At 40.7% G+C, this 18,369-nt stretch overlaps 1 protein-coding gene across 8 annotated transcripts in view; it reads left to right on the forward strand.

The window, feature by feature from the left end:
• The window catches only part of NFAT5 (nuclear factor of activated T cells 5), a 143,020-nt gene that overhangs the window by 111,654 nt on the left and 12,997 nt on the right, over positions 1 to 18,369 (forward strand). For 6 of the 8 annotated variants that reach the window (XM_054454144.2, XM_054454149.2, XM_054454145.2 and 3 more), the window contains 3 exons: positions 4,352 to 4,484; positions 12,022 to 12,105; positions 17,755 to 17,903. In XM_054454144.2, the coding sequence (XP_054310119.1) occupies positions 4,352 to 4,484; positions 12,022 to 12,105; positions 17,755 to 17,903 (366 nt within the window). The remainder of the gene's footprint in view (positions 1 to 4,351; positions 4,485 to 12,021; positions 12,106 to 17,754; positions 17,904 to 18,369) is intronic. The other 2 variants (XM_054454146.2, XM_054454143.2) reach the window with 1 other exon arrangement.

An 18,369-nucleotide genomic window follows, 5' to 3' on the forward strand; every position in this document is an offset into this window, starting at 1 on the left:
TGAGGTCAGGAGTTCGCGACCAGCCTAGACAATATGGTGAAACCCCATCTCTACTAAAAATACAAAAATTTGCTGGGTGTGGTGGCATGTGCCTGTAATCCCAGCTACTTAGGAGGCTGAGGCTAGAGAATCACTTGAACCTAGGAGGCGGAGGTTGCAGTGAGCTGAGATCACGCCATTGCACTCCAGCCTGGGCAACAAGAGTGAAACTCTGTCTCAAAAAAAAAAAAAAAAAGTAATACAGTATTATAAATATTGAGACTAATGAAGTCTGGAAAAACAATTCTTTGTTCAATATTTGGCTCTTCTGGTCCATAGTATACCTCATGCTCATGTATACCAAATATGATGGGTACATGGTCGTTCATTATGTCTATTCCCTTTTAACAACTGTAGATGAGTTATAGATAACATTAATTACCTATTAAAATATATATACAAAGGGATATTCAATCTATTTATACAAATATACATAAAAGGATAGCTCAGGGGAAGATGGTATAAATGTGGAAAGAAAATTCTTGAAAGAAGTGCAAAAAAAAGATCCTCAGAAGAATTTGTGGGAAGAACTAGATTAAACAAAGGCTTGAAAGCTTAGAGGTTATGTTTTTCAAATCAGTTCTAAGAGTAATTTTGTAATGGGTCTTTGGTCAAGTCTAATTATAGATATTCTAATTATGTAGGTATTCTAATTATATATATTCCCAACTGTAAAATTAATGTGACAAAAAGTATCTCATAGAAGAGTGAAAGATATCTAGCACCATTGCTGGTACACTCTGAAAAAGATTATCTACTAGGGAAAAGGTTATTTTGAATCTAAGCAGATTTTTCTAAGAAATTAAAATTCAATTGTTTTCCTCTTTTTATCCCAAAGAGCATTATACCTGCTCCCAAAGCTTCCCAACCCTTTGTATGTTTTGTATGTACTGTATCCCTAGCTTAGTGATAGTTAATTGATTCTAATTTATGAGAGGGTATTAAAAATAGCTTTTGATCACTAGTGACAGTTTACCTAATTTTTAATTCAGCTCAGTTGTAGAATTTCTAGATTCAGATTGAGGAACTTTGAAGAATTAGTAGCAAAATAGGTCCATTTGGTTTTTAAAAGGTTTCAAAATTAGTTTTACTTGAATATGCTCTCCAAAGCAAGTGGAGTAAAAGTATTTTGATAAAATATGCATCTGATTTGTAGACCCTAGTCCTGTTACTAATTGCCAAGAAACAAGTTTTTATTCAAAAGAATAGTTTGAATTATGGAGTTTGCCAAATAATTTTAAGAGTGGAAGCTCTCACATGCTGTTCATTCACCCATCTCCTTAACTCTAGGTAGACTGTTTCTGTGACATAGTTGTAGTGTTTAAACAACAGAGTAAAAATGAGGGTAGACAAGATTCAGTACCTCTGTTTCTTAGAAGTTAGATCAATACCAGTGCATTTTTTATGACCTTGTGTGTGTTCACATTTAGCTCCTGCCTCATAACTGTGGATGTATGCATATTTGTATATGTTTTTCCACTTAGTTGAAAAGAATGTGGTTTTTTTGAGATGGCTAACTTAGGAGGCATTCTGTTAGTGCTGTAAATTAGAAGGTACTTTTTTTTTTTTTTTTTTTTGGAGACAGAATTATGCTCTTGTTGCCCAGGCTGGAGTGCAATGATGCGCTCTTAGCTCATCTCAACCTCCACCCCCCGGGTTCAAGCAATTCTTCTGCCTCAGCCTCCTGAGTAGCTGGGATTACAGGCGTGTGCCACCAGGGCTGGCTGATTTTTTGTATTTTTAGTAGAAACAGGGTTTCACCATGTTAACCAGGCTGTTCTCAAACTCCTGACCTCAGGTGATCTGCCCACCTCGGCCTCCCAAAGTGTTGGGATTACAGGCGTGAGCCACCGCGCCCGGCCTAGTTCTTTATTTATAATGTGACTGTATTTCAGAGAGTGTTTTAAGATGGCTCAGAAACAGCCGGGTGCGGTGGCTCAAGCCTGTAATCCCAGCACTTTGGGAGGCCGAGGCGGGCAGATCACGAGGTTAGGAGATCGAGACCATCCTGGCTAACACGGTGAAACCCCGTCTCTACTAAAAAATACAAAAAAAATTAGCCGGGCGTGGTGGCGGGCACCTGTAGTCCCAGCTACTCAGGAAGCTGAGGCAGGAAAATGGCGTGAACCTGGGAGACGGAGCTTGCAGTGAGCTGAGATCGCGTGACTGCACTCCAGCCTGGGGGACAGAGCGAGACTCCGTCTCAAAAAAAAAACAAGATGGGCAACCCGCTCGGGTCCCCTTCCACACTGTGGAAGCTTTGTTCTTTCGCTCTTTGCAATAAATCTTGGTACTGCCCACTCTTTGGGTCCACACTGCTTTTATGAGCTGTAACACTCACCGCGAAGGTCTGCAGCTTCACTCTTGAAGCCAGCGAGACCACGAGCCCACCAGGAGGAACGAACAACTCCAGACGTGCCGCCTTAAGAGCTATAACACTCGCCGCAAAGGTCTGCAGCTTCACTCCTGAGCCAGCGAGACCACGAACCCACCAGAAGGAAGAAACTCCGAACACATCCGAACATCAGAAGGAACAAACTCCAGACGCGCCACCTTAAAAGCTGTAACACTCACCGCGAGGGTCCGCGGCTTCTTTCTTGAAGTCAGTGAGACCAAGAACCCACCAATTCTGGACACAATAACATCTCACCCCAATTAATTACTTTTATCAAGAGGAAAGAATGAATGCTAGTGAGGATGTGGAAAAAGAAGAGCCCTGCCTGGTACACTGTTGGGAATGTAAATTGGTACAGCCACTGTGGAAGACTACAGAGGTTCCTCAAAAAACTAAAAATAGAACTATGCTCCAGCAATTCCACTACTGGATATAGATATATATATATCTCCAAAAGGAAAGAAATCAATGTATCAAAAAGATACCTGCACTCCCATGTTTATTGCAGCACTATACACGATAGCCAAAACATGGAATCAACCTAAGTGCCCGTCAGTAGATGAAAAGCTAAAGAAAATGTATATATTATTCAGCCATAAGAATGAATGAAATCCTGTCATTGGCAGCAACATGGATGAAATTGGAGGTCATTATGTTAAGTAAAATAAACCAAGCACAGAGAAAAAAAAAAAAAAGATGGCTCAGAAACAAATTAAATTCTCAGAAATGGAAACCTTGACCTTGATCTCATTTGTCCCATGTTTTCTATTCAACTGAGTCAACGAACTATATAGTCTAACTAAATTTTAAATGTCATCAAACTCATGTCACCCTCAGCTGTCAGCTTCAGCCTCCTGCAAATCGGATCATTAGTAAAAAAGCATAATCACTACCCTGTGATATCCCCTACCATTATAATAATCTACTAGGGAAGAAGAAAAAAAGTCAAAGTCTTCTTTGAGGCTCATATTACCCTCAAAGAAGATATAGTCCCCTTGAGTAAGTACTGGTGAAACATTTATGAACTCTGCCTTTCTCTTATAAGGATGCTTCTGCCACTATTCCAACTAAAAACATCTTTGGTTTACTGAGATGTGGATAAACTGAACCCAGTTTGACTTAAAATGAGAATTATGTTGTTAGGAGTAGTTAACTGCATTGTGAAATACATCTCACATTGAGGTTGCACAGAATGTATGGTAACTGACTTTGCCCTTGGTGGGCATATTTTTTTTTCTAATAATTTATCCATTCTTTTATTCAATATGTACCTTATGTAAGGTACTATTCTTTACAAGTGAGACAGAGTGAAGAACAAAACAGCTCAGATCCTCATGGAGCTTACATTCTTTTGTTTGGCGAGAGCAAAAAACAAGCAAATAGGGTAATTTCAGGGGTGATGATGAGTGCTGTTATGGAAATAAACAAGATTATGTTATAAGGTTGGGGAAGGGTTTTGCTTTAAATAGGATGATCAGGGAAGGCTTCTCTGAGGTGACATTTGTATCTGACCTGATAATGGGTTAGGAGATCACCATTTGAGGAGGTGAAGGAAGAATATTGCAATTGAAGAGAATAGGAAGTATAGAGAATCTGAGGTAAAACAGAGTTTAGTATGTTAAAAGAAGGGACCGAGGTTAGTGTGGCTACAGTATAGTGAGCTAGAAGAGCAGGAATGAGATGAAGTTGACAGGGCAGGGATCTTGACCTTTTAAGCCATTGTAAAACACTTGGATTTTACCTTAAAAGCAGTGTTAAGATTAATATCCTGATGCCTGTGAACCTGAGCTTTAAAATGCATTCTTTTTTTTTTAATCACTTTTTAAACTTTACAGCTAACAGGAAATATACTTAATTTAAAATTTTTTAATTTAAGTATTGCTTCTTTTCCAACTCTTGTGCTTTTCTTTACATTAGAATCATCTTATTGTGAAGGTTCCCCCCTATCATGACCAACATATAACTTTGCCTGTGTCAGTGGGAATATATGTAGTGACGAATGCTGGAAGATCTCATGATGTTCAACCGTTCACTTACACTCCAGACCCAGGTATGTCAAAATGAAAAATTCAGAACTAAAACAAATAATTAATTTCCAGTTTTTTGAAAGAATATGAAGATGACTAGCCAACCAAAAAGAAAATTGCTCACTAAGATGAATTGATGTTCGTTTCTTTTGGCAATGACATTTTTTCTAAGAAGACAGCCACCAAATACTGCTTTTACTCTTATGTTAAGGAATCATTTCTACCTTATACTATAATAATAAAAGCCAGCAATGCTCTGAAGTCAGATTCTCTGAGGCTATCTTACAGGTTATTCCTCCATAAGAATTTCCATGCATTGACTACCGCTTATATACAGAAACGTGAAAGTGACACCTTTGGGAAATTGCTAACAGTTTAGTTTGGCTGGTTTATAGGGTACATTTTGAGAGAGAGAAGAGATAAACTAGAGTGACAAGTGATAAAAAATCCCAAAGACTGATGGTGAATAAATATTTTTTTCTTTCTATATTGCCCCATAATACCTGATAAATATTTTAAATATAACTTTAAGTGGTTGGGTTAAAATGATATTTTAGGCTGGGTGCGGTGACGCACACCTGTAATCTCAGCATTTTGGGAGGCCGAGGCGGGTGGATCACCTGAGGTCAGGGGTTTGAGATGAGGCTGGCCAACATGGTGAAACCCTGTCTCTACTAAAAAATACAAAAAAAAAATTAGCTGGGTGTGGTGTTGGGCGCTTGTAATCCCAGCTACTGGGGAGGCTGAGGAAGGAGAATTGCTTGAACCTGGGAGGTACAGGTTGCAGTGAGCTGAGATTGTGCCATTGCACTCCAGCCTGGGTGATAGAGTGAGGCTGTCTCAAAAACAGCAAACAAAACAAAACAAAAACCTGATATTTTAGAAATCAGAGGAACTAAATTTTTTTTTTTGCATGTGGGTGGGAGACGGAGTCTCGCTGTGTCACCCAGGCTGGAGTGCAGTGGTGCGATCTTGGCTCACTGCAACCTCCATCTCCTGCGTTCAAGCTATTCTCCTGTCTCAGCCTCCCGAGTAGCTGGGACTACAGGCGTGCACCACCACGCCCAGCTAATTTTTGTTTTTTTAGTAGAGACGAGGTTTCACCATGTTAGCCAGGCTGGTCTCAAATTCCTGACCTGGTGATTCACCTGCCTCGGCCTCCCAAAGTGCTGGGATTACAGGCATGAGCCACCACGTCCGACCCTAAAATGTTAAAAGTTTAGAAGACACCTGTTTATGAGTGTCTCACAAGTTATTTGCCTGCATTCATTTAGATGCCTGAAAAAAGCAAAAAGCCTCCTTTTGGCAGAAATGGGGAGAACATTTTGGAAATGGAAACTCCTTGCATGCTGCATTGACCTAGGCTTGGCTTTTGCCATGTTTACCATTGGTTCAGTTCAGTCCAGTCTCAAGCATACTTCAGAATTAGCAGTTCTTCTCTATCTGTAGTTTATTAGTATGTTATTTCCATGTAGTTCAAGATCCAGTGAGGTAGAAAGTAAAGAAAGGGGCAGAGAAAGAAAGCCCTGGCATCAAAAAGTGAAGAAAACAGTAGCTAGGACCGAATTACAACTGGTTTAAGTTAATTGCTTTCTATCACTTAATTTTTCTATTCCCTATTCTCTTTTCTTTTCTTTTTGAGATGGAGTCTTGTGTTGCCTAGGCTGGGGTGCAATAGCGTGATCCTGGGTCATTGCAACCTCTGCCTCCCAGGTTCAAGCGATTCTCCTACCTCAGTCTCTCATGAGTAGCTGGCACTACAGGCATGCATCACCACGCATGGCTAATTTTTGTTAGTAGAGACAGGGTTTTGCCATGTTGGCCAGGCTAGTCTCAAACTCCTGACCTCAGGTGATCTGCCTGCCTCGGCCTCCCAAAGTGCTGGGATTACAGGTGTGAGCCACCACTCCCAGCCTCCTATTTTATTTTTAATCGTATCTGAATTTTGCAACATTATTTTCTATTAATTTGTTACAAAAGGTATGCCACAGTACAGCACTGTTAAAATACCCCTTGAAGGCCTGGCATGGTAGCTCACGCCTGTAATCCTAGCACTTTGGGAGGCCGAGGTGGGCGAATCACTTAAGGCCAGGAATTCAAAACCAGCCTGGCCAACATGGTGAAACCCCCTCTCTACTAAAAATACAAAAATTAGCCAGGCGTGGTGGTGGGCACCTGTTTACCCAGCTACGTGGGAGGCTGAGACAGGAGAATCTCTTGAATCCGGGAGGTGGAGGTTGCAATGAGCCAAGATCACACCACTATACTCTAGCCTGGGCAACAGAGTGAGACTTTGTCAAAAAATAAATAAATAAATAACCTTGATATTTGTCTCAGAATTAAAGATCATGTGTGAAAACTTTGGACCAAAAAGGTAAAGTTTAGAAATAACATCCTGGCTTCAACAAAAATGGGAGAAAGAAGATTGGCTTATTCTCAAAGACCAAATATTTTATTGTTTCCTTTCTAGGAAGGCTTCAAACATCTAAGGAAATTTGATATAAAATTAATAATAGTTGGCTGGGCATGGTGGCTCACACCTGTAATCCCAGCCAGCACTTCGGGAGGCCAAGGCAGGTGGATCACGAGGTCAGGAGATCGAGACCATCCTGGCTAACACGGTGAAACCCCGTCTCTACTAAAAATACAAAAAAATTAGCCGGGCACAGTGGCGGGCACCTGTAGTCCCAGCTACTCGGGAGGCTGAGGCAGGAGAATGGCGTGAACCTGGGAGGCAGAGCTTGCAGTGAGCTGAGATTGCGCCAGTGTACTCCAGCCTGGGCGACAGAGCAAGACTCCATCTCAAAAAAAAAAAAAAAAAAAAAAAAAGGAAAGAAAATTAATGATAGTTAAAGCATTTTAATAACTGTTAGTTACTAAATATTGACATTTAATGTTTTGCAGGAGCTTGCACAAACATGAGAAGAAAGATGGTATAATTAATACATAGGATTTGTTTCCTGATGAGCTTCTGCATCAGTTGTGTTGGAAGGGAAAGGAGTTTATGTCAGGGAATAGCCTTAAAGATTTTGCTATCCTGAAAACACTGAGATTTTCTTGTCTTCACTTGTTTCTTTGTTTTTATTGATATGAGACTTCAGGACTTTGAAGTACTTAGCATCAACACTAAGAATCCTCATTTCTTCGTGATAAATGCTAATTATTAGAAATTGTCCTTCGATAAATTGCTGAATAAACAACTTTTAAGTATTCTACTTCAAAGGCTATACTAATTGCCTGATTTTGGCCATTCTTAGGCAATCATTACTGTATGTTTGCTCTTTCAAGTTTTCCCCCAGCATATTTTGTATGTTACAGATAGCAATCACTCTTAGAAAACCTTGTTTGAATAAATATAAGGTATGCAAACTTTGTAATACAATCTAATGCCTTAGCTTCTGCCTCTATGATACAGCTAATTAGTCTTCCTGCAATTTTCGTTTTTTTGTTTTTGTTTTTGTTTTTTGAGACGGAATCTTGCTCTGTCACCCAGGCTGGAGTGCGATGGCGTGATCTCGACTCACTGCAACCTCCACCTCCCAGGTTCAGGCAATTCTCCTGCCACAGCCTCCGAAGTAGCTGGGACTACAGGTGCCCGCCACCACACCTGGCTAATTTTTGTATTTTTAGTAGAGGCAGGGTTTCACCATGTTGGCCAGGCTGGTCTCTAACTCCTGACCTCAAGTGATCCGCCCGCCTCAGCCTCCCAAAGTGTTGGGATTACAGGCGTGAGCCACAATTGTACTTTTTTGTATTTTATGAAATGTGATAATCTTTTCAAGTGTCCATGAGAAGTGTCTTGGAAGCCATAAGAGAGAATATGATTTCAGGAAAACTTGGGCACAGAGAATTTGGCCTATCTCAGTATGACAAACTAATAGCTGTTGTGATTCATGTAGGGACTATTGTTAAATATTTGATTACTCAATAGTGTATTATTATAGCAGCCAAAACAAGGTCCATCCTAATATTTACGGGTTGGAGTAGAAGTGGTGACTGTTAATACTATTTGTTGAAATACTTAACAGTTATAAATAAAACTAACAAATCATTAAGTGAAATACCTCCTATCTTATTTTAACCAAAATACCCTCATAACAACCTGAAAGGCTAAATTTGAATTTAGAATTTTCAAACTGCTTTGAGTTCTAAGCTGGGCTATGGTAGCTTGAGGAGAGAGCATCCCTGCCTGCCACCCTTCTTTTGCCACTTTTTGGCTCCATCCTATACTTGGAAGCCTTGGATACCTTAATCAGTGTTTCCACCTAATATGCCTAAGAGTGCTCACAAAATCTAGGATAGTTGTACAGAAAATCTAGGGATCGGCTGGGCGCAGTGGCTCACGCCTGTAATCCCAGCACTTTGGGAGGCCGAGGTGGGCAGATCACGAGGTCAGGAGATCGAGACCATCCTGGCTAACACAGTGAAACCCCGTCTCTACTAAAAATTACAAAAAATTAGCCAGACATGGTGGCAAGCGCCTGTAGTCCCAGCTACTCAGGAGGCTGAGGCAGGAGAATGGCATGAACCCGGGAGGCAGAGCTTGCAGTAAGCCAAGATCGCGCCACTGTACTTCAGCCTGGGCAACAGAGCAAGACTCCATCTAAAAATAAAAAATAAAAAAAAAAAAGGAAAGAAAAGAAAATCTAGGGATCCTGGGTGCCTGTTACATGGTCTAAAGGTAGGGTCAAGGCAAAGGCTCAAGTGAACATATCCTAGTTCCACACATTCTTCCAGGTACAGACCTTCTAACACCCAATGAGGCCATACTGCCCCAAATCAAAATGCGTATTCTCTCAGGCACTTAGATACTTTTCAGAGTCATAAAACCTTTGTGTTATTGATAGTCTCTGAAGCTTTGCCTAGCCATTAAAACATCTTTTTTTTTTTTTTTACTTCAGCCTATTCAGACACAGAAATCACACTAGATATTATTTGCTGTAACTCCACAGTGGTGATTTCTATAAGAAATGGAGATGTAATATTTAACATCTTTTTTTTTTTCTAAAAAGAAATTACTGGCTGGGTGAGGTGGCTCACATTTGTGGTCCTGACACTTCAGGAGGCCAAGGCAAGAGGATCACTTGAGCCTAGGAGTTTGAGACCAGCCTGGGCGATATAGTGAGACCCCCCCCCGCCCCAATCCCTGCAAAGAATGGTGGCATGCGCCTGTAGTCCCAGCTACTGGGGAGGCTGAGGTGAGAGATCTCTTGAGCCTGAGAGATTGAGGCTGCAGTAAGCCGTGATCATGCCAGTGTACTCCAGCCTGGACAACAGAGCAAGACCCTGTCTCAAAAAAAGAATAATAAGAATTTAAAAATATAACATGATTTAAAAGTAGAAATTTAAATTTTTTTCAAGGATTAGTTTATATTTTTAAATCTATTGTTACTAGAATTAATGCCATGCATAAATATTTTATGTACTTTTTTTTTCCATTCGGTTGCCTATAAATCATTTGTTGGACCTACTGTGAAGCATACTAAGATAAATTATTTAACTTCATTCTCAGGAGATGTGTACAGATTTCTCTCTTTATTTATTTTCGTTATAACTATCATTTGACGTATTAGAAAATATAAAATAAATATATCAAAAAATAGAAATTGGCCGGGCTTGGTGGCTCACGCATGGAATCCCCAGCACTTTGGGAGACCGAGATGGGCAGATCACCTGAGGTCAGAAGTTAGAGACCAGCCTGACCAACATGGAGAAACCCCATCTCTACTAAAAATACAAAATTAGCAGGGTGCGGTGGGGCATGCCTGTAATCCCAGCTACTCGGGAGGCTAAGGCAGGAGAATCGCTTGAACCCGGGAGGCAGAGGTTGCAGTGAGCTGAGATTGCGCCACTGCACTCCAGCCTGGGCAACAAGAGTGAAACTCCGTCTCAAAAAAAAAAGAAAAAAGAAAAGTAGAAATTAAGGCCAAGCACGGTGGTTCATGCCTGTAATCCCAGCAGTTTGGGCATCTGAGGTGGGCAGATTGCTTGAGTTCAGCAGTTTGAGACCAACCTGAGCAACATGGCGAAACACCATTTCTACCAAAAATATAAAAATTAGCCTGGTGTGGTGGCGTGTGCCTGTAGTTCCAGCTACTCAGGAGGCTGAGGTGGGTGATGGCTTGAGCCTGGGAGGTGGAAGTTGCAGTGAGCTGTTATCATGCCACTGCACTTCAGCCTGGGTGACAGAGCCCCAGACCCTATCTCAAAGGAAAAAAAAATAAAATATATTCAAATAAAATATATAATCATTTGAAGCAAGAACCAATTTATTTGTAATTTATTAAACTATTTTTTAGAACTGATTTATATTCTTAGGCCCATTAAATTTATAGTTTAAATTTGTTATAGTAGGCTGGGCACTCAAGCCTGTAATCCCAGCACTTTGGGAGGCCCAGGCGGGCAGATCACTTAAAGTCAGAAGTTTGAGACCAGCTTGGCCAACACGGTGAAACCTCATCTCTACTAAAAATACAAAAATTAGCCTGGCAGCCAGTGCAGTGGCTCACGCCTGTAATCCCAGCACTTTGGGAAGCCAAGGTGGGCGGATTGCCTGAGGTCAGGAGTTTGAGACCAGCCTGGCCAACATGGGGAAACCCCATCTGTACTGAAAATACAAAAATTACCCAGGTATGGTGGTGTGCACCTGTAGTCCCAGTTACTCGGGAGGCTGAGGCACGAGAATCCCTTAAACCCGGGAGGTGGAGGTTGCAGTGAGCCAAGACTGCGCCATTGCACTCCAGCCTGGGTAACGAGCGAAACTCCGTCTCAAATAAATAAATAAATAAATAAATAAATAGCCTGGCATGGTGGCGTGCACCTGAAATCCCAGCTACTCAAGAGGCTGAGGCAGGAGAATGGCTTGAACCCAGGAGGTGGAGGTTGCAGTGAGCCAAGATCATACCTCTGCACTCCTGGGCGACCTAGCGAGACTGTCTCAAAAAAAAAAAAAAAAAATTGGCTGGGCACGGTGGCTCACACCTGTAATCCCAGCACTTTGGGAGGCCAAGGTGGGTGGGTCACGAAGTCAGGAGTTCAAGACCAGCCTGGCCAAGATGGTGAAACCCTGTCTCTACTAAAAATACAAAAAAATTAGCTGGGAGTGGTGGCGGGTGCCTGTAATCCCAGCTACTCAGGAGGCTGAGGCAGAGAATTGCTTGAACCCAGGAGGCGGAGGTTGCAGTGAGCTGAGATCGCGCCACTGCACTCCAGCCTGGGCAACAGAGTGAGACTCTGTCGCAAAAAAAGATCGGGTTTCACCATGGGTCAGGCTGGTCTTGAACTCCTGACCTCAAGTGATCACCTGCCTTGGCTTCCCACAGTGCTGGGATTACAGACATGAGCCACTACACCCGATCTGGTTTTGTTTTCCTAAGTGATCGCGTGCTCCGCCCACTTGGAGATTGGAGAATTTAGAGGATAGAAATTTACCTCCAGAATTTCTGCTAAACAAATAATTAAAGGACACTTTGTGACAAGATATTCTAATTAAAGAATTTAAGATACAAGGTTTTTAGGATGAGTAAATGTAGATAAATACATTAATCTTTTTTTTAATAGCAGCAGCTGGTGCTTTGAATGTAAATGTGAAGAAGGAAATATCTAGTCCAGCAAGACCTTGCTCTTTTGAAGAGGCCATGAAAGGTACCAAGTAAATTCTTCTCAAAAATCGTAATTGGGTGCTCCTGTATGTTTTCTCTAGCACACCTTACTATTTTGTTTTCTCTGAGGTACTTACAGTACTTTGCAGGGTATCTTCCATATTGTAAAATAAATATGTGTTTAACTTTACTAAATGTAGAGACTTGTTTTCCAATTTGATATTTTTCTTGCTGAATATTTTTTTTATGTATATATATTTTAAAGTATATTAGAGTGGAGGAGGTTTTTTTTTTTAATTCCCCAATATTAAAAGTATATGAGGCTGGGCACAGTGGTTCATGCCTGTAATGCCAGCACTTTGGGAGGCTGAGGCAGGTAGATCATTTGAGGTCAGGACTTCAAGACCTGCCTGGCCAACATGGTGAAACCCTGTCTCTACTAAAAATACAAAAATTAGCCAGGGGTGGTGGCAGGTGCCCGTAGTCCCAGCTGCTCGGGAGGCTGAGTCAGGAGAATCTCTTTAATCTGGGAGGCAGAGGTTGCAGTGAGCCAAGGTCATGCCACTGTACTCCAGCCTGGGTGACAGAGCGAGACCCTGTCTTTAAAAAAAAAAAGTGAAATAAGGCCAGGCACGGTGGGTCACACCTATAGTCCCAGCACTGTCGGAGGCCAAGGTAGGAAGATTACTTGAGTCCAGAAATTTGACATGATAAATATCCATTGGCTAATAATTAAATGCATCATCTATAGTTATTGCTGAACAGATATGGGCAGCACAGTGAGAAGATTTCTTGTCTCTACAAAAAAATTAAAACAGGCCAGGCGCAGTGGCTCACACCTGTAATCCCAGCACTTTGGGAGGCCGAGGTGGGCGGATCACCTGAGGTCAGGCATTCAAGACTAGCCTGACCAACATGGAGAAACCCATTCTGTACTAAAAATACAAAATTAGCCAGGCATGGTGGTGCATGCCTGTAATCCCAGCTACTTGGAAAGCTGAGGCAGGGGAATCGCTTGAACTCAGGAAGCAGAGGTTGCAGTGAGCTGAGATCGTGCCACCGCACTTCAGTCTGGGCAACAAGAACGAAACTCCTATCTCAAAAAAAAAAAAAAAAAAAAAATAGGCCAGGCGCGGTGGCTCATGCCTTTAATCTCAACACTTTGGGAGGCTGAGCTTGGCAGATCATCTGAGGTCAGGTGTTGGAGACCAGCCTGGTCAACATAGCGAAACTCCATCTCTACTAAAAATACAAAAAAAATTAGCCTGGCATGGTGATATGTGCCTGTAATCCCAGCTACTCTGGAGGCTGAGGCAAGAGAATCACTTGAACCTGGGAGGTGGAGGTTGCAGTGAGCCGAGATTGTGCCACTGCTCTCCAGTCTGGGCAACAGAGCAGGACTCGGTCTCAAAAAAAAAAAAAAAATTAAAAACATTAACTGGGCATGGTGGCATGCGCTTATCATCCTAGCTATTCATGAGACTGAGGTAGGTGGACTGCTTGATCTGAAGAGGTCGAAGCTGCATTGAGCTGTGATCGTACCACTGCACTCCAGCATGGGCAAAGGAACAAGACTCTCAAAAACAAAACAAAGCAGAAATTTGGTTGGTTTATATACTTTTTTGATAAAAAATTTAAATCAGGCTGGGCACGGTGGCTCACACCTATAATTCCAGCACTTTGTGGGGCTGAGGTGGGTGGATCACCTGAGGTCAGGAGTTTGAGACCACCCTGGCCAACATGGTGAAACCTCATCTCTACTAAAAATACAAAATTTAGCTGGGCGTGGTGGTGCGTGCCTGTAATCCCAGCTGCTTGGGAGATTGGGCAGAAGAATTGCTCGAACCCGGGAGGCGAGGATTGCAGTGAGCCGAGATCATGCCACTGCACTTCAGCCTTGGCGACACATTAAAACTCCACCTCAAAAAAATATATATAAATCACATATGAGAAATTGTTTGGTAAGTAGAGATTACCTGAGAAAAAATGCAAGTGTTGGATTGTAATGCACTGACACCAGCTTGATGTTCTTAGAGCAAATTAATTCTTAGTGAGCAGGAGAAAAAAATTAATCTGATGTTTTCATTTATAATGTACTACTAAATTGAAGTTGATTAGAAGATTATTATTAGATTAACAAGATGGAACATATCTGACAAACTTAATGTCTGGCCTGGAGACATTTTGGACTGTTTTTGGTGGGACTAGACTTAAATAAAATTGGAACAAGGCCAGATGCAGTGACTCACACCTGTAATCCCAGCACTTTGGGAGGCCAAGCCAGTGGATCACCTGAGGTCAGGAGTTTGAGAACTACCTGGCCAGCATGGCAAAACCCTGTCTCTACTAAAAATAAAAAAATTAGCTGGGCGTGGTGGTGTGTGCCTGTAATCCTAGCTAATTGGGAGGCTGAGACAGGAGAATCGCTTGAATCCAGGAGGCGAAGGTTGTAGTGAGCCCAGATTGAGCCACTGCACTCCAGCTTGGGCAATAGAGCAAGACTGTGGAAAAAAAAAAGGATTGGAACATAAATAAAATTAACCTTTGTGAACTGTGTGCATATGGCCGTAGAAAGACTTGTGTCTTTGCATGAGCATTAGACTAAATGTCCTTTTACTGTTTGTCTTTACCAGTAGACATACTTGTCAGTGGTCAACTGAGGATAGGTAAAAGACTCTTGCTCAACTTTCTCTACCTAGTCTCACTTTCCAGAAAGGGGGAGAAGATAATAAGCATTACTATCTAAATACATTTTAAGAAAAATTGTAGATCTGTTAAGCAGTAACTGTATAGGTGATATATTTATTTTATGTAATTTCTAATTGAATTATAATATAATCTTGTCTGTAAACATGGAAATTTTTATATCAAAAATACTATTAATAAAAATATAAGCCAGGTACAGTGGCTAGTGCATATAATCCCAACTACTCAGGAGACTGAGGTGGGAGGATCACTTGAACCCAAGAGTTTGAGGCTGCAGGTACTCACTCCAGCCTGGGTAACAGAGTGAGACCCTGTCTCTAATTGAATGAATGAGTGAGTAAATGAATGAATGAATGAATGTTTTTAAAAAGAAAAATACAGACTGTATATTTTTATTTATTTATTATTATTGTATATTTATTTATTATTATTATTATTTGAGATGGAGTCTTGCTTTGTTGCCCAGGCTGGAGTGCAGTGGCATGGTCTCAGCTTACTGCAACCTCCGACCTCCGCCTCCTGGGTTCCAGAGGCTGAGGTTACAGGTGCCCTCTACCATGCCTGGATTTTTTTTTATTTGTACTTGTTTTGTATTTTTCGTAGAGACAGGGTTTCACCATGTTGGTCAGGCTGGCGAACTCCTGACCTTGTGGTCCACCTGCCTCTGCCTCCCAAATTGCTGGGATTACAAGCATGAGCCAATGCACCTGGCCCATATTTTTATTTTTATAGGATTAACCAAACAATGCACAACAAACTAAATTGACAGTGATAAAGCTAGATTAATCATTTTCTTCATTCATTCAGCAAACATTTGTTGATTACCTACTGTGCCACAGGTGATAACAACATCTGCCTTCACAGAGCTCATGATCTAATGGAATTCAAAAGCAAGAATAGTAGTTGACTATTACAGGATCAACTTAAGATAACACTAATGGTTTTTCAAAATGTCCTATGGGATATTCTTAGATTACTTTTAAATGCCTGCCCTGTGCATGATCTGAAGTTTTGTCTCAGTCAAAATTAGGTTGTAGGCTGAGTGTGGTGGCTCACACCTATAATCCCAGCACTTTGGGAGGCCTAGTAAGGACGATCACTTGAGCTCAGGAGTTCGAAACCAGCCTAGGCAACGTAATGAGACTCTTGTCTCTACAAAAAAATTTTAAAAATTAGTCAGGCATGGTAGTGTGTGCCTGTAGTCCCAGCTACTTATGGGGCTGAGGTGGGAGGATTGCCTGAACCCAGGAGGTGGAGGTTGCAGTGAGGCCTGATTGTACCACTGCATTCCCACCAACAGAGAGAGACCCTGTCTCAAATAAAATAAAATAAAAATCTGGTTGTTAGGGGAATTGTATCGGTATTAGAATTTAGGTGAAAATAGGTCCAAAGAACTCATGAATAAATGATTCATTTCTTAAACTACTTAGGTAGAATAATAAAACATGGAATGTCAAAAGTTAAATGAGCACTTTCCCCTCTGTCAAAATAATCAGTTTTCATAGGAATTAGGTTTTTAGCCAAATGGCTGTGAGGCAAGTTGAAGTAAGACAAGAAAATTGCAAATATTTTTAGATGAAAATATTTACTTTCAGCAGATTTTTTTTTTTTTTTGAGAATGTCTTGCTCTGTTGCCCAGCCTGCAGTACAGTAGAGCAATCTCGGCTCACTGCAACCTCCTCCTCCTGGATTCAAGCAATTCTTGTGCCTCAGCCTCCCAAGTAGCTGGGATTTACAGGCATGTGCCACCATGCCCTGCTAATTTTTGTATTTTTAGTAGAGACAGAGTTTCACCATGCTGGCCAAGCTGGGCTTGAACTGCTGGCCTCAAGTGATCCACCTACCTCGGCCTCCCAAAGTGCTGGGATTACAGGCATGAGCCACCACACTTGGCCTTTCAGCAGCGTATTGAGTAACAACAACAACAAAAATTTATGAAGGGAGCGATCCAACTTATATACCATGTGCCATTTTAAAAGCTTCTTTATAGCCAGGATTTCTTCTCGATATCAAATTAAGAAATTTAACAGCTATGCTTTCTGAAGACTCCATAGAACCTCCAAGTGGTAGTAAACTTTTAAATCAGGATTTGGCTATGTGCTCAACTCAGAAGACTGTCATTAGCAATAGCAGTAGGTACCACTGAGTGCCACTGCGGACTCAAGTAGACAAAAAAGAAGAAAGAAAAGCAATCAAGGGGAAAAGGTAGATATAGTGAAGTGGTAGAATCTTGCTATATGTTGCCTCTAGGTATAAATCTAGAACTAACTACTCCTGAAAATGGAGGTAGTTGGAGGTGGGAAATAATTTTTCATTTTGCTTGGGAAATTTGGTTTGTAAACCTAAAATACCCCTTATTTCTGGGAAAAAAAAAAAAATGTTTAAAGTCCAGTCTAAAAGAGAATTGTGTCCATGTGTCAACTTGTCATATTCAAGTTTTCTAATTAATTTAGTTTTCTTTTAATTTAGAAAAGCAAAATTTATTAATCACTGGGTGGTATTTTCTAATGAGAAGCTTGAACTTAGTTTAAGAAAGAAGTGCTCTGACAATCTCCTAGTCCTTAAGAAGTTTTGAGACTTTATATTGTCAGATAGCTAAATGCTAAGAGGAGAATGTAGTGGTTGTAATTGAGTAGCTTTATCCTCCTGGAGATTTTTAAGCTGGATCCTATCATATACCCTGGTCAGTTTGGGTAGTATGATTCAAGGCACTTGGAACGGTCTTGGGGAATATAGCTTGGTAATTGAACTGCTTAAGCTTATTATTAATATTTAAGCTATAGTTCCAGGCCCATTCCAGAGGTCCCCCAGCCAATGCACTTCATAAAAGGGAAGATACATCTTAATATACCAGTTTTGTATCTCATGCTACCATTGTAGCATCAAAAAAATAGACATTTAAATCATGGCTAATAACAAATTTTAGAATGAAATAGTTGGTAAATTTTGTGATTTTAAACTTTTCTTTTTGTGTGTGTGTATGCAGCAATGAAAACTACTGGATGTAATTTAGATAAGGTAAATATTATCCCTAATGCCCTGATGACTCCACTCATACCAAGCAGTATGATTAAGAGTGAAGATGTTACTCCAATGGAAGTAACAGCAGAAAAAAGATCTTCCACTATTTTTAAGGTAAGCTATATTGACTAGTGCTCCAACTTCTAACCTCCTATATAAAAATTGCTGTCTTTTACTTTTCCTATTTTTTTCACATTGTTTTTACTTTGGATGCACTTAATGAATTTTGCTGTAAAGAGGGAATGCTTTATACTTCAGCAAAATTGCCCACAAAGTGACTTCCAATATACATTTTGACAAGGGAGGAATTAATATATTATATGAGATATTAATGAAAGTACTAATTTTAGCATTTTCAGAATTAGAGATGGTTTTATTTTTTTCCCAGTCTTTTCCCATAACTTTCTGTTTCTTTTTTTTACTTGTCTTCTCCCCTGTAATGTTACTGAGGAGCCACAAAATTGAGATATTTTGATACCTGCTCTTCATGAACCATAAAATTAATGTGTTCTGATTACCCTTAATTCACCTAAGCATATCAATAGCCGATTATTCTACTTCCTTGTTTGACTATCTTTGC

This window comes from Pongo pygmaeus, chromosome 18 (assembly GCF_028885625.2).
Source record: "Pongo pygmaeus isolate AG05252 chromosome 18, NHGRI_mPonPyg2-v2.0_pri, whole genome shotgun sequence".
In the NCBI taxonomy this organism is placed as follows: domain Eukaryota; kingdom Metazoa; phylum Chordata; class Mammalia; order Primates; family Hominidae; genus Pongo; species Pongo pygmaeus.